The sequence below is a fragment of the Schistocerca nitens genome, chromosome 2 (assembly GCF_023898315.1).
Source record: "Schistocerca nitens isolate TAMUIC-IGC-003100 chromosome 2, iqSchNite1.1, whole genome shotgun sequence".
NCBI lineage: Eukaryota > Metazoa > Arthropoda > Insecta > Orthoptera > Acrididae > Schistocerca > Schistocerca nitens.
The window spans coordinates 271327560-271349848 of record NC_064615.1 but is presented as its reverse complement, the minus strand read 5'-3'; the positions used below and the strand labels follow the sequence as shown (position 1 = coordinate 271349848).

The following is a 22289-nucleotide window of genomic DNA, read 5'->3' as shown; positions in this document are numbered from 1 at the left end:
ACATACTAAACATATGTAGTTATCTAATTTAAAAAATTGCTAAGTGAAATATAAACATCAGAGCAGGAATTAATCTTTATATTCAAGTATCAAGAAAGCTGTGCTTTTTCTTGTCCTTCCGTGTAACACTCAGTAAACTAATTAATATTGAAAATATAGAAACATATTATTACTATTTAAAGGCATAAAAAAATTCCTGTTGCTTGTAACAGTTTGCAGAATATATGTTGTGCCCTAGTTTTCCATTTCTAATGAAAGCTTTTTTACTCAGATTTCACTGAAAGGTGTCCTTCCGTAGCAAAAAAATAGCACGGCCTGACCCTATACTAGGTATCCCTATACAGTTGTTTCCTTAACAGTACCTATGCAAAATAAACATACTTTTTTTTTTCTAGCGGGCTAAAGAAAACTAAAATTCTAGGTGCAGTAATTTGCTCAACTTGTCTGCTGTTCAGTTCTGTTCTTTTTGTATTCCTCATTTTTTTCTTCTCATTGCTTCCGTATTGCTACTGTGCAAGGTGACACATTGGTAGGACACTGGATTTCTTTTTGTTTGATTTTCCTAAATTTCTTAAAGGCAAATTCTGTGGTGGTTCTTTTGAAAGGGCACATCCCATTTCCTACCCCAGCCTGAGCATGTGTTTTTTTTTTATTTTTTTCTGCCCCCCCGCCTTCCCAACTTACTCACATCACATATCTATCCTTCCTGTATAACTACATTGTTAAAACAGCAGCAGAAAACATCTAAACGGAAGAGAATACAGGGTATAATAGTCTCCCCCCTGCAAAATCTTGATTATATTGATAGATTGGTCCATAACAGAGTGCATTCTGGGTTATGTTGGAAGGTGGCAATTTGGTTGCAAGTTGCTGCAGCCAATGTATGTGAATATGAAATAAAGTTTGTGATAACATACTGGCCTGTAGTGAATATGAGGTCAGTGTTTGCTTCCAGAGTAATGCCTTTTTCGGTATTTATAATCATTATGGTATAATAAGGTCAGAAAATCTGTGTTGCATGTTGTTTGTGCATAAATCATTTGTAAACTTTGACAAATGAAGGGGGTGAATGTCCTAGTTAACTTACTGAATGCAGATGCTAGATTTCTCTGTTGAGTGACATAGAAGGTAGCATTGGAGGAAGGGGATTCTTCAGGGATGTCTGTAAGACAGTTGCCATGAGTAGTCTTCAGTTTGGTTGGACTGGATTTAATTAATGGAGATTTAAGATTGTTTCTTTGTTATCTTTTAGTCTCTCAGCCATGGCCTTGTTGTATGCGGCTACCGTATTTACTCGAATCTAAGCCGCACTTTTTTCCGGTTTTAGTAATCCAAAAAACCGCCTGCGGCTTAGAATCGAGTGCAAAGCAAGCGGAAGTTCTGAAAAATGTTGGTAGGTGCCGCCACAACCAACTCCTGCCATCGAATATATGTAGTGCTACACAGGCATGCTTTGTAGGCACAAAGGTAAATACTGGCACCAAATCCTCTGCGTCAGTAAATAAATTAAGAAAAACGTGGAAGACAAGCTTTTTTTCTCCGCCCTGAGTTTCGACCACTGCATTTTGATACATTATCCAACGAAGTAAATACAAATTCCGTATTGTTCATCTTCGAATGTGGCAGCATTTCAATGTACTACGAAAATCCAACTGCGACTTGCAAGACTGTTGGGGGTGTTTGTCAATATGGCCAACTCTACGTTCTGAATTTTTTCCTACCTGTGAGAAGAGATGGTTGCTAATAGGAACTTTTATGAATTGTGAATCACATGTAGTATTCTCTTTACTATAAGATTAATACGAATATAAACATTTTGCCATGTATTGTTTCGTGTTTGCTACTATCTCATTTAAATCCTGTCTGCCTAATAAACTGCGAAACTAGAGTGAGACAACAGCAAACGCAGAAGAATATACATATCATGTCATGTTTATATTCGTATTATTCTTATGCCTAATAGTGATACAGTCAGAAATGAAGCATAGCAATTGACTAGATTTTGAAATCTAAGATGACTCTAATTTCTGTGCAGAATGTAATGTACTAAAAGAGGCGCCTGCAAAGATTTTCAAACGGAGAAAAATTTTTGCTAAACTCTTGTTCAGAACATCTTCTATCATACGCAGTCTATTATTTGGTTCTTGTTGATCGTTATCAAAGAAATCAGCATTGTAAGTAACAACAAATAGGTCTCTTGCCATTGCTTCGCCAATGAGACGATTTAGCGCGCACAAAAGCAAGCCATGCCGCGATCGGCGACAGGCCGTAAACACGCACTATCAGAATGCGACAAACAATGCATGACACAGTACATTAATGAATTTTCAGCTTAGAGTGACGTAAACACCTATAACAAAGAAAATGGCTCCTATCAGATCAAAGAAAAATAAGCAAGCAATTCAAACCAGACAAAGCACATGAAAAAAGAAGGGTACCCGTATAAATACGGACGGAGCGCCTGACGCATAGCAATGGCTACCTGGTAAAGCTTAACTGCTAAGCTTACGACTCGAACCAAACTACTGTAGCTGTATCGTCATTCATTCAACCTAAATTGTGTCTCATATTGCAATGGACCAACTTTGTTTCGATTTGGAGATGCGGCCTAAAACTTTTCTCTCCCCTTGAATTTCGAGTCTCAAATTTCAGGTGCGGCTTAGATTCAGGAAATTTTTTTTCCCTTCATTTCGAGTCTCAATTTTCAGATGCGGCTTAGATTCGAGGGCGGCTCAGATTCGAGTAAATACGGTATGTCAGACATTGTCTGCTCTTTGTTTGGTTGTTGGTGTAAAGAAATTCGATATCGCTATTCCAGATTCTCTTGAATAATATAGAAAGACTATTCATATTTATTATCCTTACATTGTCTATCAGCAGCAGTAGTGAAACATCAGATTGCACTCATTTGCTTTTACCCAAGATGTCAGTATGGCGGAAATGCCTACTTCCAATGTATACAAAATGCCAACTGCCACTATATACTCATCCCAACAAATGCGAACAAAAATAAAAAGTACATGAAAACGTCTCACTCCAACCATAAAATGAAACTAACAAGACAACTGTGAAAGATAGGGGCTTTAGGGTGGGGATAAGCTAAATATATAACAATACAAAACACAACACCATCCCAAAACAAATATTACTAAAAAAAAAAAAAAACCCTGAACTTACAACATAATGCGACAGCCACAAACAAGAGAAATGACACACTTCACTCGACCTACGATAAATAGCTCAAGCGAAGCCCACAATACCAAAAAACCAACAGCTACAACTCCGAAAAATGAAATCTGACATTTTCCTTGACCTGTGTAGCTCAAACATAGCTCTCGATACCTACTTTCAAACCACTAATAAAAAAAAATCACAATCACAACCATAACTTAACACCCCTACACGACTCACGAATATCACTGAAACCAAAACCCCAAAAACTTGTTAGCCCAAAACCCACATATTTGCTAGATTAATTAAAACAAACCAAAATACCATAAATATAAAACAGGCAAAACATCACATTTACTTTAGACTAAAACCAAAACAAAAATTACTTACCAACAAAGGCCTCCAACAAAATCACCCCCCCCCCCCCCACACACACACACACACACACACACACACACACACACAAACAAACAATGAACACCAAAGTAATCAAGTGCACAAACAAAAAGAAAAAAACGTATAATAGCTCACTGAAAACAAAGCAAACACTTTCAAATCCACATTATGGCACTGACTACCCAGACTCAAATAAACCCACATTACCACAGTGATAACTAAGACTCAAATGAACCCAATACTACACGTTAAACTCAACATGTCAAGAGCTACCACCAGAGGGTGCCATCAAATACAACAACACAACATCTACAAACACGAACCAACTCAAACACCACGCCATAGTGACGTCACATGCCACAACACTTGTTACATCATGGGTAAAAGCAAATGGGTGGAATCGGATGCTTCCAATGACACCCATCAACATATGTCATCAACTGGATAGTATCAAACTTCTGTCAAATCATAATGCTCAACTCAAAACATCCACATAGAAGTCTATACAAAGAATTAATATCACATTTCATTCGTCTAATCAGCATCATAACTAATATCAAGAATATTATTATCCAAGGAATTAGCATTTGCCCAAAGTAGGCCTCTGTGCTAGGAGCTTCTATATTTGCACCCACATGGTTACTTCTCTTTATCAAGTTGCTTCGATCTCTGTCCTATCTTCAAGATGTGTTAACCCAAGGCATGGTTATCTGCATGCAAATAAAATAAGACATGGTCAGTATTTGTGTTCGCCTCTACATTTACATATTATAAGATAATCTTTCATGAGTTATCATTTGTCAGTAGGAATACTTAGGGATACATACCATTCCTTTGTAATGTTATATAACACCACACAACAACTCAGTCAAGGAATACAGGATCGGGGGAGGGGGTCAGCAATTAATTTTTCTTCATCCTCTTTCCTCTTGTATCATGCGAAAAGCAATTTTTTGTTCCAAAGAGAGCATTTTTATTACTTATTGTTTGAGTTATCGTATCACTTGCTGGAAGATTGTATTTTTACTGTATAGTAATTTCATTTTTTAGTTTCTATTCATTAAAGACTGCCATTGCTATATGCATATGGATTATTGCACATTTTTATGTACTGTCAGTCGAAAAGTAGTAAGTTGTCATTTGAAAAGCTCACTTGCCATTACATCGTTGCTTAAATGATCTAATCAGTACTGTTGTGCAGTCTTAGAAGTATGATTGAAAATTGAGCACAAAAGTGAGAAAGATGAAGAATAGAAATGAAACAACTTATCAGACGTAAAATAGTTAACATGTAGTCTTTACTTCATTAACACTATAAACTGTAGATGCATTCAACAATTGAAAAAGTCTGTAAGTTACTGTACAGTCTGTTCTTCATTAAAGATGCATAACTGCTGTCTACATCCATCACCTGAGAATGCCCATTTGGACACAGGTTAAGCATAATTCAGATATTTTCAAGTTGTCCAGTTCTTATCAGATTTTTTAAGTAGTCTCTGTGAGTCTACCCAAAGTAATTACCAGGTAGATGTGACTAATGCTGAAGATGTGTACCATAATATATGTGGACTTTATATTTGAAATTTAGTTGGACGCATGTAATCATCATGTGCAGTTTTCAGACAAGATGTTATGCTACAGAGTCAGTTGTCAACATTATTTTCCTGCTATTAGGTGAGGTTTCGGACTCTGAAGGAAGTGACAGTGACAGCTCAGATCTGAGTCAGGAAGAGTTCAATGATGGCTATGATGAGAACCTGATGGGTGATGAGGAAGACCAAGCTCGACTTGCCCAGATGACAGAGAAAGAGAGGGAGCAAGAAATATTCAAGAGAATTGAACAAAGAGAAGTAATGAAGACAAGGTCTGTACAGTTTTGTTTAACAGTTGTGGTTTAACAGTTTCAATTGGTTAGTTGTTTAAGAGTTTGTGTATATCATCTTGTGAGTAAATCAGTATAACAAAAATATTTAAATATTTGTGTGTTATATTTCAGATGAATCATCAAAATCAAGGTTTTATGAGAAGTGTTGTAAAGGCACATCTTTAATTTTATTTGGAAAGCAATCCTGCTACTAATGTTTTTGATAAAACACAATTAATGCTTTAAACGAGAGAGTGTACAATGCAGTTATTTCGATATCTCCTAAATTACACACCATTCAAGTAATAAGTTATTGTAGACACTTTGTTACAGTTAGACGAGAAAGACATCTCATCACAAGAGTATGGAGATAATTACAAGTTACATTGTTCGATATTACTGTGGCAATATTTGTGAACCTTACCCTCTAGATGTGCTTTGTGAGGGATGGGAAAACTACATTATTGTCTAACCAACTCAGTTGGTTAGAGCATGTTTCTCACAAAATTAAGTAGTGCATGTTTCTCTGTTGCTGAAAAAAAAATGTAACTGCACACTAATGTGCAGACATTTTTTCTGTGCTGTCCATTCATTACCTTCTTTATTGTTTACACATGACTCACCTGTGCTGTGTTTTTCTTTAGAACAACTTGTATTCATTGCAGCAACACTATGCTTCATAGTCAATGCAATAAAAAAAAGATTGTCTGTTGTTTAAGATTTCATTTTTTATTTTGCTTTATAGATTTGAGATAGAAAAGAAGCTGCGACTAGCAAAAAAGCAGGAAATGAAGAAAAAGAAAGATCAAGGAAAGAAGAAAGAGGAAAAGATTGATGTGAAAGAAAGGTGTAAGGAGAGAAAGAAAACTGTTGAAGAAAATAGAGGCAAAGTTGACAGGAAAGTGCATGCAATGAATTTGCTAAAAGCACGCCGTGAGGAGAAAAGAGAAAGAGGTATGAGAAATATTTTTTGTGAGAAAGGATTGGTTTAAAATTTTTTCAGCATATGTATGCCCCCTCATCACCCTTTCCCCAAACGCACAAAACTAGTTGAAGGCACATAACTACCATACAGTTTGAGTATTATATTTATGAAAAATATTTGAATTTACTTTTCTGCTCCCTTTCCCTCAAATTTTCACCAGGACCTAACACTGCAGACAGATGAACACTTTGGGGGATCCACTTTGTATGTCGTTTGTCAAGGTTTGTTATACAGCAAGGTTGACTCTGGTGCATTCATCCTAATTTTTAAGAGGGTCTGTCTCCAGATAGGGTCAAAATCATGGTTTTTGTGGCGATGTGAAGCCATATTTCCCACCACCAGTGCCATGTTTTAAATGCAAATACTAGGACTTCTTCCCAGTGAACACCTGAACTGATGTGCTGAGATTGTGGATGATCACTTGCCTGTGTCAGTTTGGGGAATGACCCTCCTCCATCTCTGAACCGTGCTACTTCCATCAAGGGACACAAAATCCAGGAACTGAAAGTCGCACATTGCCTTTCACATTTTGTAGCTTGGAAAAAACTGATTGTTTGTATCCACTACCAATAATCCTGGCTTTTGCCACTACTGTGCTCAGTTCATCGGTAGTAGTGCAAATAAACTCTACCATGGGGGTCATAGGCCCATCTGTCTCATGGTTCCAGGGGGCACCATTTCGGGAACCTCTCCCCACATCGAGCTGGAGGAGCAGAACCCACTTCCAGTATTTACCTGTTGCAGGGGTCCCTTCAGGCTCTTTACTTATCACACCATATGCCCCGGCCTTAACATGTTTTAGTAGTAGGTTTCTCCTCTTCCCAATGACAAGATAGTTTCGTCATCCCAATCCTTAAACTAGGTGGAAACCTTGTTTCCATATACAGCTACCTACCAATTAGCCTCACCAACTTGCTCTGCAAACTGCTCAAGAGGATGGTAGCTCGGCACATGTACTGGGATCTTGAATCGTGGGACCCTTCATCCACTTGTCAGTAGTTCGCGGAAGAACCGTCAACAACCAACCATCTCGTTAGCTCCAAAACAGCAACCAAACAGGCTTTTTATAAATCCCAACACTTCATTACAGTCTTTCATCCTACCTGTTTAGAGTTAGATTTGGTACATCACTCAGCTCCCATGGGTTCAAGAGACCAGCATCCCACAAAGCTCACTTTTGAATGTTACTCTTCCTTTTGACGCGTAACAGGTGACTGGGTAATGCGTAATTCCCAGCCCTGGGTCAACAGGTAGGGTTCGCATGTACCCCCTGGCCAGGCCCGGGGAGGGGTGACTGCCTGAGCGGCAACCTTCCCAAATTGCTGATTGGTCCCACTGTCAGATGTTCAGGAGGTGTGACCTGAGGTGTGAACAATCATCTAAGGTGGGTGCACCCCTTGTTAAGGGATCTCCCAGTTGGAAGGAGTGCACCATCAGAGACGCTGGCAATCATGGGGGATTTTCTCGCAATGAGTCAGTCATCTTCCCAATCAATGACTACGAAACGTAAATGTCATGAGGTTAATGATTCGATGACCCTTCCTGGTGCACCACGGTTCCTCCTGGTCTCACATTCTGAAGACAGTCAGTCCTTCACCACGGTAAATCCGCTTATTATTCAGAAAGGTGTTGATGCAATTGCTGTCCCTGTGAAATCCTGCTCTCATTTACAGAATGGCACTTTGCTTTTGGAGACTGCACAACAACTGCTTGCCGCCTCACTTCTCCGTGGCTACCCTTTTTGTGTTGAGGCCCATAGAACTTCGAATTCTTCCCGTGGTGTAATTTACACCAGGCTGCTCGACGGTCTAACCAAGGCTGAAATCCAATCTTACTTCGCAGATCAGGTGTCATTGCCTTCCATTGTGTAATGAAAAAGGTAGATTCCTCCTTTGTGCCCACCCAAACTCTTTTCCTCACCTTTGATAGAGTGGTGCTGCTGTCCAAGATCAAAGCAGGCCATACATTCTGAACCAATGCACTACTGCTGGTGTCATTGTGTCAATCACACTAGAACGTCTTGTCGACATCCAGCCAAATGTGTAACCTGTGGTAGGGATGCACACGAGGGCGATTGTCCGCCTCCTTCTTCCCACTATATCAACTGCAATGGCGACCATGCCGCCTCCTCTTGGGATTGTCCCGTGTATCTTCATGAGCCAGTTGTCCAAGAGATTCGGGTAAAGGAAAAAGTGCCTTACCAAGTAGCTCGCAAGTTACTGGCTATCTCCTGTCTGGCACCTATAGTTCTGTTCTTGTTACCCCTCGCTCCATGAAGGACATGGCCACGCAGGCATGCGTCCTCAAATTCAGCTCTGCAGTTGTGAAATCGCACAGTGTCAAGGCAGCATCGCCATCCCCCACCCGCCCATTCCACTGTCAAACAAACTAACTCTCGCCTCAAGGGGTGAAGCCACCAGCTATACAACCAGTAGGCAGGAAAGGACAGGAGGAGTACTCCCATGAAGACTTCCTCCATCCCTCCAGCCTAACAACACCCACGTCTTCCTCCAACCGGAAAGGTTTGAAGTCCTTCTCCTTCGCCAACTCTTAAGATCCTGCTCGACGATGTCGCCATGTGGTACCTCAGCCTGGCCAGCCTCCAGATCCCCGGTGCGCACCACCAACTGTTTTTCAGTGTTGGACTCCACCGACTGACTGCACAAGCAAGCTGATGCTTCTGTGGACCTTTGGGAGCAGGAACCTCCTGCTTCTGTGCCCTGTAGCCTGTAGTAGTGACGCTACACTGGCTGTCACTCGGCGGCTGCAGAGTTGACACCCTACATCTCTTCCTCCTCATGACTGTCCTCCAATGGATCATACATGGCTGTTGGTCCCACAAAGAGGATTTATGGATGCTTTTAGCATCGTAGCATCCCTTGTACTCTGCCTTCAGGAAACGAAATTGTGTCCTCACAACCACTTTGAGCTTTCACATTACTTACTGATTTATTTTAACCTTCCCCCTGAGGTCGGCATTCCATCTCGTGGGGCGTCATGCCGCTCATACGGTATGACATTCATAGTCAACCCATCTCCCTGACTACCTGTCTTCAAGCGGTTGCAGTTTGCCTTTTCCTTCCCCACCTGACTTTTTCCCTCTGTACCATTTATGTCCCTCCGTCATTCGATGTCACCAGGGCAGACTTCCTTCAGCTTATTGGGCAGCTACCTCCCCCATTTTTGCTACTTGGTGACTTCAATGCATATTGTACCCTTTGGGGTTCTCCCAGGACCTGTCAGAGAGGTGCGCTCTTGGCCGACCTTCTTAATCAAGTCAACCTCTTCTGCCTTAACACTGGAGCACCCACATTCCTTTCAGGGTCCTCACACACCTATTCCCATTTGGACCTATCCTTTTGCATTGCACTGCCCAGCTTGCCCATCATCTTGAGTGGTCCGTTTTTTCGGACACCTACTCGAGCGACTATTTCCCATGTGCTCTCCGTTTGCTTACTCCTCCCACATCCATGTGCATGCCCAAATGGCAGCTTACTAATGCTGGCTGGCAGCTTTTCTCCTCCCTGGCGACCTTCGAAGAACAAGATTTCTCCAGTTGTGATGACGAGGTGGACTATCTCACCAACGTTATCCTTAGTGCTGCAGAATGTTCCATTCCTCGCAATTCCTCTTTATCACGTTGTGTCCCAGTCCCTTGGTGGACTGAGGCAAGCCATGATGAAATCCACACACGGAGTCATGATCTCCATGTTATTAACAGTCATCCTATGTTGGCAAACTGCGTTCATTATAAACAGATGTGTGCAAAGTGTCATCGTGTTCTTTGGGATAGCAAACGAGCTAACTGGATTTCATTCACTAGTTCTTTTAACAGTTCCACCCCTTCCTCTGTCATGTGGGCCAACCTCCAACGGCTCTCTTGGACCAAGATCCATTCCCCCATTTCTGGCTTCACAGTTGCAGATGGTTATTGTGGACTCTGTTGCTACTCCAACACCTTGAGCCATCATTTTGGTGAAATTTCGAGCTCTTGTCACCCTGCCTTCCTCCATCGGAAACGAGAGGAGGCGGCTTGGGTGATACCCTTTTCTTCTCCGCATTGTGTGCGCTTCAATGCCGCCTTTACTATGAGGGAGCTAGATCATGCTCTCACTTCATCCCAATCCGCTGCCCCAGGGCCGGACGCCATCCACATTCAGATGTTGCAGCACCTTTCTCTTGCGGGCACTTTCTGCTTACCACGAACAGCCACATCTGGGCAGAAGGCACATTTTCGAGACACTGGTGTGAAGCCATCACCATACCCATACCTAAGCCTGGTAAACCCATACCTAAGCCTGGTAAGGACAAAAACCTTCCTTCTAGCTACCACCCCATCTCTCTCACCAGCTGTGTTTGCAAGTTGATGGAAAGTATCCCAGCTGGTATTGTGGCTCGAGTCTTGCAATTTACTGACAAATGCACAATGTGGATTTAGAGTGTGGCATTCTACAGTTGACCATCTCGTTGCTTTGTCCACCCATGTCATGATTGATTTTTTGCGGAAATCCTAGACTATGGCCATGTTTTTTGATTTGGAGAAGGCCTACAACACCTGCTGGAGAACTGGCATCCTGCACACTTTACATGTGGGCCTTCCGTGGGCGCCTGCCCTGTTTCCTTCAGGCATTTTTAAAAGATAGAGTTTTCAAGGTGCATGTGGGTTCTGCCTTGGCAGACACTTTTATCCAGGAAAACGGCGTGCCTCAGGGTTCTGCTCTGAGTGTCGTCCTCTTTGCTATCACCATTAACCCTATCATGGCCTGTCTCCCACCAGGCATCTCCGGCTCCCTTTTTGTTGTCGATTTTTGCCATCTATTGTAGTTCTCAACGGCCCTGTCTCACTGAGTGGTGTCTTCAGCAGTGTCTTGATCATCTTTACTCCTGGAGCATCGACAGTGGCTTTCACTTTTCCACTGACAAAACCGTGAGTATGAATTTTTGGCGACGCAAGTGGTTTCTCCCACCATCTTTACATCTTGGGCCTGTTGCCCTTCCATTCGTTGATACTATGAAACTCGGGGGCTCATGCTCAATAGGAAACTTCCTTTGTTCCCCCATGTATCTTACCTGGCAGCCCGCTGTACGTGGTTCCTCAATGTCCTACATGTTCTCAATGGTACTTCCTGGGGGCACCAATCGAACCACCCTCCTCCGTTTGTACCGGCCCCTTGTCCGTTTGAAACTCGGCTATGGTTGCTTTGTGTATGCGTCTGCATGCCGTTTCCTCTTACGCCGTCTCAACACTATCCACCAACGTGGCATTCATTTGGCCACGGTCACATTTTACGCCAGCCTGGTAGAGAGTCTGTATGCTGAAGCTGTTGGACTACCACTGTCCTACTGCCGTGACTTTCTCCTCAGCATGCCATTTGTCTGCTAAGTGTGGCCACCCATCATACGCCTCCTTTGATGATTCCTTTGATCGTCAGTATGGGGCTTGTTCTTCTCTGTTACCTCCTGGACCCTGCTTTTGGCACTTGCTACGGCGGCTTAACTTCACACTACCTGCACCTTTCCTGGGGGTGTGAACCCTGAAGGCTTCATGAAGCGCCCCATGTTAACCTTGGCCTTCATTCACTTCCTAAAGACACTACTCCAGCCTCGGTCTATCGCCTTCAGTTTCATGGCCTTACCATGGAACTTCGCGATAGTACCTTTGTATACACTGATGGCTCTCGGATTGGCTGTGAGGTCGGGTGTGCCTTCGTCATTGGCACCCGTGTCTTTCAATACCGGATTCCGGCAGCTTCCTCAGTATTTACAGCCAAGCTCTTTGCCTTATCAGGCCATGGAGTACATCCGGTGACACAACCTTTTCAATTGTGTCCTCTGCTCAGACTCACTCTGTGCCCTCCAAAGTCTATGTGCACTGTATACTGCCCATCCCTTAGTGCAGCGAGTCCAAGAAAACTGTCAACTGCTCACTCTTGGTTGAGCCAGTGTCATGTTTCTGTGGGTTCCTTGTCATGTTGGTCTGCCAGGGAATGAGGCTGCTGCCAAAGCTGCAGTCCTCATACCTCAGCGTGCAAGTACCTATATTCCCTCCGATGATCTCTGTGTTGCCGTCTGTCAGGAGGTGGAGTCCTTTTGGCATCACCAGTGGTCCTCCCTTCACGGGAATAAGCTACGGCTTCCGGCTTATTAAGCCTCTCCCAGCGGCTTGGACAACCTCCTCTCGGCTCTCCTACTGGGAGGAGGTTATTTTAACTCTGTTGTGTATTGGGCACTGCCTTTTTAGCCATTGTCATTTGCTAAGTGGCGCTACCCTGCCACTTTGTACACATTATACTTAAGTTTTAACTGTCGGCCACTTCCTGTTGGACTGCCCACTTTTTAACCTTTTACGTTCCCATTTGGATTTGCCGTCTGAGTTATCGGCCAATTTAGCAAATGGCACACGGGCTGTCGACCGCGTCATACTTTTTATCCACCAAAGAAATGTGGCGAAGGCCGTTTAATTTTTAGTTTTGGACCTCCGTTTCTGTATTGCGCTTTTTTAGCCCTTTTTCCATGTGCCTGTTTTTAGCTGTTTTCTATTATGTCCATTGGGACTGACATTTAGTTATTTTTTAACTCCCCTCTGTCTTTGTTTTCCATAGTTTTGACTTTGTCGTGTATGACCCCAGTTGTTTTTGCGCCCTAAAGCAAAACAAAACCAAACCACCTAGCTTCCTCAGAATGTACTCCTGCTATTTTCCACACACCCACTTGTGGTTAGTACACAGACTATAATTTAGGAACAACAAAAATAATTTGTTGCCCTCAGTGTCTCTTCATGTCAGTTCTTCAGGAGTATGAGGATGCTACCATCATTTACACTGGTGAACTTAAAACCCTGGATAATTAAATCTCCTGCTGGTCGGTAACATCATTTGTTGCCAGGAACATGCAGGAACACCAGAGCTACGGCCATGAACGGAGACCTACATTTTGTTAGACACCTCCCTCAACTACATTCTAATTTATAGTGGATCAGTGAGTGATATCCAGGCTATGGTAGATGTTGCTCTCATCTCTGTCTGATGACATTTCTCTGTACTGCTTGTGCTGCATGTCTTGGTTGTCTTTTCTGAGTCGCAAGTCACGGTTACCTCAGGGGATGAATTGGTCAACCATTTGAGTACTGAAGCGATTACTTGCCCAACAATTGTTTTGACAATCACAGTTGTGATTTTTCAGATCTTACTTGGAGATGGAACAAAATCTGGTGTGCTGCCACTGCGTGGTGCTCCTCCTTCCTTTTCTCCCAGAAGTAGTTCATTCTGTGCCAACTCTCGATTGGTCATATCAGATTAATGCGTAGTTTTATTTTATGTGATAGGCCATCCCTTGTGGATGTGGAACCTTACAGATAGGTCACATCCTGGTGAAATGTCCCCTCCTTCTGGCTCTCTCTGTTAAGCAAACTGTTGCAGACTTTTTGCTTCTAATATTGGTGAATGACTCTAGTATGTTTTCAGTTTTCTCCATGTAAGTTGTGTTTATACTTGGATATAACCTTTTAAACTGTTGTAGGGGTGTGGGCAGAGTGCTTCAGATTAAGGTGTCTACTGCTGCTTGCTGGATCTCGGGGCCATTGACCCTACCTCCTTCGCCATGCGCCTTCATCATCCCTCTTCTCGCGTTTTAATTGCTTTTAGATGCAGTTAACCCTCATTTTTATGCTGCACTCTAATTTCAGTTTTAAGGGAAGCACTCTAGTAATAGTGTTTGTACTTCCTCCTCTATAATGGATTGGGTCAGGATGGCTGTGATAGTAATGCCCTCCATCACATTCAGAGTTCTGGGGGCACTTGCCTGGCCCTCACACTCCTGTTGACCTTATTGCTTCTGTCGGCTTATTTTATTATTGTAGGTCCAACTGACAGCCATTAAATTTCTAGCCTTCTCATTTTAGCTGTTACAAATCTCCCAGCTAGAAGGCATTCTTGATGCTGTTACTGTAGTCGCCCTTAATTGGGTTGTCGGAAGTCAGATGCTGGTGGGGTTTCTCTCACCACAGATGAGCCCTGGGAGACCCTTCACCTGCTCTTACTATTACTGGTCTTGACACATTTGTGATTTTCTTCAAATTATGTTTGCTCTGGCATCGGTATTGCTTTCAGTGCCTAGATTATACCAATCGTTCACACTTTCATATTTCAGTCAAGTTTATCTCTGATGATGATGTCCAACCCCAGATCTCTCTCTTGACAGATGATCTGATGACCTTGTTGTTTACCCCCTTAAGCCCCACCACCAGCCCAGCCAATTAACCAACAGGTATTCACATGGTATTTTGATGAACCAGTTACATGGAAGTTGTCCCTTCACTCCATGTTAATTATTAAGCTGCAATACTGCCTATTCTGACGTCCAGGCAGGAAAGTTATGTGAATAAAAATTAACTGGGCATGCACAAGTTGTAAAGGCCACTGTGATTGCAATAGTGTGTTTATGTACCAGTTCCTAGAACCGCATAGCAGAAGCAGTGTTGATATACACACACACACACACATATATACATACATCCATAGCTACAGGAACAAAGGAAATCTGTAAACTATTGATCAGATGAGATATGAGGTGTAAACAGTGGTTCTCAAGACTAAGTCCAGGGTATACAGAACAACATAATTTAAGGGTCTCACTTTGTTTTTAATTATGTCTTGTGTGAGGTGCTTAATTTGGCAGTCATTTGGTGGTTATAAAATTAACATAACTATGACAGAAGATCAGTATCAGTGTTTTTGTACATAATTATTGATTGTATTTCAGAGGAGAAGGAGAAGCAGCAACGTATTGAGCAGGAAAAGAGGAAAGAAGAGGAGAAAGAAGTTACTGAAGAGCAGGAAGAGGATGGCGAACAACCCGAGGAAAAATCCAGTAGCTCTAAAACCAAGCTAAAAGCCTCTGAAGTGTACACTGATGACAGTGGGTCAGACAGTGAGAAGTCTGAGAAGGAAGAAACTCAAAGGAGAAGCAGGAGTAGTAGTAGCAGCTCTCGGAGCAGTAGTGACTCGGAATCTGACAAGAAGTGAGTAGTTTTCTGATACTGTATACATTGACAGTCATTAGCAGGTCTATAACTAAAATCAGCTTATGTAAATTGCATTTTTGTGTATCAGGTTTCTATGCTGGGTGGTGCTTCCTTTAACTGCTTTTCTGCTTTGACTCGCACTTTTCTGCAGAAAGCTGTTAAGGTGTTTAAAGAAATGATATTATTTTCTTCTTAGGTATCCTGTATTTCCTCAAGAAAGTTATATATTGTTAAAAGTCGTGGTCAGGATACTAGAATATACATGCTAATTGCTGAAACTGAAACAACTGTAGGAGCATGACAAGTGAAAACAAAATGTGCTTTATTATATTTTGTATTTGGAAGTAAAAAGTATTTCCTTGTAAATAGATAAAACACAAAAAGGGAGAAAAGTTAAAGAAGGGACATAGGTAAAGTATGAACAGAAAATTTGCTGCAATTACAGGCCAGGAGATCACAGTAGTTGAGATTCTAATTCTGAATAGTTGTAGAGAACCTAAAACTGTTGATAAGTGAAAAATGAGATCACAAAACGAGAAAGAACTTTAAGGTAAACATAGAAATGAAGGATAATGTGATGGCAGTAAATAAATAAACAGAAAAAAAGGACAAGGGAACATGGGAAAAACAGTTAAAAAGATCAAAAAGACCACTTACATGGTGAAAGATGGGGTTGACTTGAGTAGAATTGATGAGGGGCAAGTATCTGCTGAAGGGCTAGTTCTCATAAATCAATAGCACGTAGCACAAAAATGGTCAGCTCTTAGATATTGGGTTTAAACATCATTCATTATTTAAGTTAAATAATATTATGATAATTAAATAATATTATGATAAATTGCTTCTCACCACATAGAGGAGGCATTAAGTGCTAGATGGGAACATGAAAACAAGACTGTTGAAATTCAAGCTATCACATGCCAACCTTTAAGTGACATAAATTATAATTGGGGTGATATGAAATGATGTATTGGTGCGTACTTGGAGTTGCCACAGTATCCAATGAATATGTTTCAGTAATTGTGTGAATAAGTACTACTGGAGATAAGAGAGTTGATTTAGATTCAAAACTTAGTTATCATAGTTCTGAGCAATACTAAGTAATTAGGGTCATACTATTCTCATACTTCAGAATATTTTTGGTGGAGTTAGGTTGGGACAGGATGACGTGAGAGATAAGTTCAATATAGATAATTTTATGAAATTAAATAGTTAGAGTACTATTTAGTAAGTGTGCTTTTATCCCTCTGAAAGCCCAAGTCTCCAGTGAACTAACATTTATAATTTAGGAGACAAGGAGGGCACCCATTGAATAGGAGAAGTGCTGAGTCATCTAAAGACACACACAAAAGACAATGAAAACTTCGTTAGCTTTCAGATTAAATCCTTTGCCAAGCTAGAGTGCAAATGTTAGAGAGCCTTTGACGTGGGATTTGGAATGGATGAGAATAAGTGAAAATGTTATTGTTGATGAGCTTAATTTGAACAGACCAAGAATGATGACATCCAAGTAGATGATGTCAAGAAAAGTTAAATGAGGAAGTATTTTATAAATATGTGTGTAATGCTGAAGAAAATACAAGTGATAGTGTTGAAACATTTTACATCTTTTCACACAGAATTTATCATACCTTACAATTACCATTGTATGGAAATGCAGGTGATGTTAAGAATGACTGACAAAGGCAAATCAAATAAAGTCAAGAAACCTTCCTAGTAATTGTGGGCCTTGAAAAAGTCTTCGACAAAGTAAGATGGAATAAAATGTTCACAATCCTTAGAAAAATTTGTATAAAGAACAGAGCCAGACAAACCTTCTAGAAGGTCTACAAAATCTGATTGCATTGTTAATGTGATCGATGAAACCATATTTCATACTAACTGATTCAGCTCCTTTCCTTAAGAAAGCACCAAGAAACATTACTATATAATAATTTGTATTACTATAAGTAAATTGCTGCAGACAGTCTAAAATAACAAGCACTTCAGTCAAACCACAGTGAAACATCGTAGGATAAACCACATGGATATACAGTATACATGCAAAACCCTCAAACTTTTGTGGAGAATTTTGCAGCACCTCATAATAGACTGAACTATACTTCACCGTGTGAAAAAGCATATCACTTATGATCAATTCTTCTGTCACATCTGTGTTTTGGAACTCTGCAGTTGTGCATTTGTTAAGCTGCGAAATGGAAGTAAAAATACTTACTGCTGAAAAATTGTGCGCGCGCCCACACACACACACACACACACACACACACACACACACACAATTTACATGTATGAGAAAATCTTTTTATTTTTAACTGTATCATGTTTCTATAAGTCATTTTTAGTATACTGTACCTATTTATGTCTATGCTTATACATAATTCAATGCTTTTAGGTCAGTATCCAGTACAAAAACGAAGAAAGTTAACTTTGTAACCAAAAAAGAAGACTTAAGTAAAATAAGGTTATCTAGGCATAAGATGGAGAGGTACGTATTCAGTCTCAGCATGAACATAATTAAAGCCTGATGAGTGTCATTGGTCTTCGAAACTTACTGCTGCATGAAACCTGTAATACCTTACTTCTTATGTGCTGCTCTTCAGCTTAGCTCTGTTTATTATATAAACCAAGCTTTTCTTTTCATATAAAAAGAAAAGGAAGGAACTGTATAGTTGCTCATGATTAAAGCATTGTTTGGTTGTTATATCCTACTCGAGATGCTGTTGTGTGTGAGCTGTCAAAAGTTGTAGTTGGGAAACATGTTTGTAATTTGTATTCAGATTAAGGAAAGTGAATGGAAGTCTGATATGTTGGGAGGATTCTGGGCTAGTGAACTGCACATTCTAATGTAAACACATTCCAGGTGTGTTTTCTTTTCATTCATTGTTATTGTCCTTAAAGTGGTTTTATTCTGTCTTTCGCTTGCTTTTGCTGTTTAGTGTTAACATTTTCATCCTTATGCAGCAGTTACACCCAGTTTCCATTATCTCTTTTGAAAGTTCTAATTTTTATCTGCCGATACTATTTATCTCTTATTGATACTTTCAGCTCTCGGGATAACTAATTCCTTATTGCTATGGTGTATCACTAACCTGCCCCTCCCTCTGGTATGTGTTTTTCAGGCTTTTGTTGTATGTTGTTGTTGTTGTTGGTGGTGGTGGTGGTGGTGGTGGCGGTGGTGGTAGCGGCGGTGGTGGTCAGTATTCTGATACAGCTCTCCTTGATAGTCTATCCTGTGCAAGCCTTGTCACATCTGCAAAACTGCATAACTGCTGCAACTTGCAGCAGTTTGAATCTGATTACAGCAGTCAAGCCTTGGTTCCCTTATTCGATTTCTATCATCTACACTTTGCTTCAGTACCTAATTGCTGATTCTTTGGTGTTTCAGGATGTGATGTGCCCTATCGGTTCATCTTTTGCTGTAGTAAAGGTGTGCCATAAGTGAAATGACATAGTTCCGGAGACTTCACTGGTCTCGTACAGATATGATTTTATGTTTATAGACTGAAGCAGTGAGTGATGCTGAGGTACTACTCCAGAACATGGAGCTCTTTGATGATTCTGTTTGTGTGTAAGGCAGAATTAAAATAGACTGGAGCAGCAGTGAGAATTTGGGTTGAGGAGGGCGGCATGCCAGGATAATCAGTGCAGTTCTGTGAGCCACTGTGCCAAGGTGTCTTAGTGGCTAAAACATTTACGTAGTGAATACCCAGCTTCCATTCCTGGCCTCGGTACCAATTTTCACTTCTTTAAGTCCATATACCTTGTGCCATAAATTTCTTTTTTCTCCTGTTAGTACATCTAGCTTGGTTATGCAAACCACCCATCTGATCTTCAGCAGCACTGCATTTCTTTAGCTTTTATCCTCTTTATGTTTGTACTATTTGTCATCCACATTTCACTTCCATTTGAGGTTACATTCCGTCAAATAACTTCATAAGACTTCCTAACATTTGAATTTATATTCATTCAGAAACAGTTTTCTTTCTAATGCCAGACTGTTTCTTGTGTATTCTTTTCTTCTTGCCCTGAAATAGAATCAACTTTCATTGGCGAAAATTCACAGATTGCAGTCAGGTTCAAATGTATCTACAGTTTACAGTGTAGTGACATTACAAAACAACATATTTGTTCTGTGCAAATGCAAATTGAAATAATAAATAAATTGTTATTAACAAATAAATATGTGAATGCACCCCTCTCAAGCTGCTGAAGGTCGAAACATTTTTTTCGATCTAGGTTAGGTTAAGGAAAAGAAAGTATCAACAGTGTATGTAATGAGTGTAGATAATAACTGATCTCGAAACAATTCTTGGACACCTCTTAATTTATGTAGTTCGTTTAAAGGCATTTTATAGACACGTAGTGGCAGACTAAGAAAGGAAGATTTAAAGTATTTGGTGTGGATAGTTAAGTATGTTGATTTTGACAGCAGCCAATAATGATTGAACATCTCATACAACATACAAATGTACTCTCTTGGCTTGAGTAGCAGTAACTATATGATTACCCAGCAAACACATGCTTAAGCTGCTATGACAACTGCATGCACATTGATGACGAAAACATAAGCAAATATGTCATTTAACAAGGTGATACTTGCGCCAATGGATTCACGATTGTTTTGGTAGCTCGGAGGTTGCATTCTGACTTACAGTGCAAAGGTTCTCAGATTGAAACCCAGGTCACTTCTCAAGAATTCCGATTCCAGTGTGTGTACTGAGGATGACAAAGGGCAAACCCATCCTCAGAGTTAAGTGATAAAGCTATTGTAAGTGTGCTGAGAAAAATCTCACACAGAATGAATCTTATTTTAGGACATGATTTTTAGGAAGTCATGGCCCTTACTGGGTGATAAGTGGTGTGCTCCAAGGTTGTTTTTTGGAAGGATCAGCAGTACTGGGATTGGATGTGATGGCCTGGGAAAACTGCTTGTGAATTAGGCTGTTGTGATAATTACATCCAGTGAAGGCTGAGGTGAGAGTGCTGGTGTATTACTGTAAAGAGTCTGCATCCGAACAAATGTTTGCCTCGAGTGCCAAGGCTCCGAACATGTGACGTGGAAAGGTTGACAACTGTCAGAATGTAAGTACTGTTGTTTGTTAGTAGTTTTAATGTGGATGGAAGTGTGTAGCAGGCCTTTTGTGAGGATGAGATCAGCATCAAGGCAAGTGCCATGGGATTCTGAATAGGACCATGTTAAATCTAATTGGGGAAGATACTTGGAGATTCCAGCCTCACTATTACTCCATATGGCAATGATGTCGTATCTAAACCAAACCAGGGGCTGAAGGCTTATGGATCCAAGAAAAGCCCCTGCAAAGTGACCCATGAAACGTTGGCATAGGAAGGAGCCATCCTGGTTCCCATGGCCGTACCTCTGATCTGTTTGTATGTCTGCTGTCAGAGGTGAAGCAGTTGTTGGTAGGTATAAAGTTGATTAAGGTCAGAAGGATGTCACAGGTTTGGAATGAGGGAATATTGAGCAGCAGACAGACAATGTACATGGGGATATTGGTGTAGGGGGAGATGGCATCAGTGGTGACAAGCAAGGTGAGTAGTGGGAGTGGGACGGGCACGGATTTCAGGTGATTTAGGAAATGGATGGTATCTTTAATATGGAAGGGAAGTCTTTGTGCTATGGTTGCAGGTGCTGATCAACTAAGTCAGACGTACATTTTGTGGGTGCTTTGAAGCCAGCAACTGTAGGATGGCCAGGATGATTGGGTTTGTGGATCACATAGGAAGAAGGTAAAAGTTGGGGGTGCGTGGTTTGGGTGGGATAAGAAGTTCTATGGACTGAGGTGTAAGTCCTTGTGAGGTGCCAGAGATTTTTAGGAGGGGCTGCAGGTCAGTTTAATCACAGGGATGGGATCTTGATGGCAGATGCCGTATGTAGAGGTGTCAGACAGCTGGCACAGACCTTCACTAGCATACTCCTGTCTGTCAAGTACCACAGTGGAAGAGCCGTTGTCTGCTGGAAGGATAATGATGGAGTCATCAGCTTTTAGGGAACATAGAGCCTGGAATTCTGCGGAAGACAGGTTAGTTGACATTATGTGTAAAGAAAAATAGGTCCTTCACCAAAGCTGCATTGATAAATGCAGGTTTAGAGCTGAAAGTGAGACCCTTGGATATTACAGATGATTTAGGAGGGGAGTGTGCTTTAGACGAGAGTTACTGTAATGTTGTGACTGGTTCTTGTGATTATTACTGGTCTGGGAGGCAGTTGTGAAAGCTGTGGGATATTAGGGAGGTTGGCCGAGCTCGGTTTGTAGGAGAGCAGTGGTGGTTGATGGTGCAACTGTTTGGGGGAAAAAAAAAGATAGGGGAAGGTCGTGAAAGGAGACAAAATTTTAAAAATTGACCAGACAGAAAGTCACAAGAGATAAAGAAATGCAGGGGATGGTAGTAAAAGTTGATCAAAGTGGTTTGGTGAAAAACACACACACAAAAAATTAAAGAAGAACAGGGTAAGTGGAGGGTAGGAAAGGAAAAAACTGTCAAATTTGCAAATAAATCGACAAGACACTCGGGAGAAGGCCCTGCAGTGTAGTGAACTGTAGCCAAATTTGTAAATAACAGTGGAATTGTATGCAAATTCACAAAAAACAAAAGGCCTGTCTAAGTGCACGAAAAGTGGTACAAAAAAGATGTAGGGGCAAAGTGTTAATTAATCTGGGTGTTGCAGACAAATAAATGATGGGACCACTAGCACAAAAGGTAGAAAACAGATGATAGTTTGAAAAAGACAGATGACAACAATGATAGTTTGAAAAAGACAGATAACAGAGACTGACAAGAGGATTGCAGCCGCAGATGTTAATCAGCGCGTATTAAAATGTATTCAAAGT

General features: G+C 41.1%; 1 protein-coding gene across 1 annotated transcript in view; it reads left to right on the top strand.

Annotated features, from left to right (window-relative positions):
* Window positions 1-22289, top strand: part of LOC126236013 (RNA polymerase-associated protein RTF1 homolog) — a 127336-nt gene that overhangs the window by 5774 nt on the left and 99273 nt on the right. Inside the window, exons 3-6 of the mRNA XM_049945025.1 lie at window positions 5242-5431; window positions 6177-6385; window positions 15177-15435; window positions 17831-17923. Of these exons, the coding sequence (XP_049800982.1) occupies window positions 5242-5431; window positions 6177-6385; window positions 15177-15435; window positions 17831-17923 (751 nt within the window). The remainder of the gene's footprint in view (window positions 1-5241; window positions 5432-6176; window positions 6386-15176; window positions 15436-17830; window positions 17924-22289) is intronic.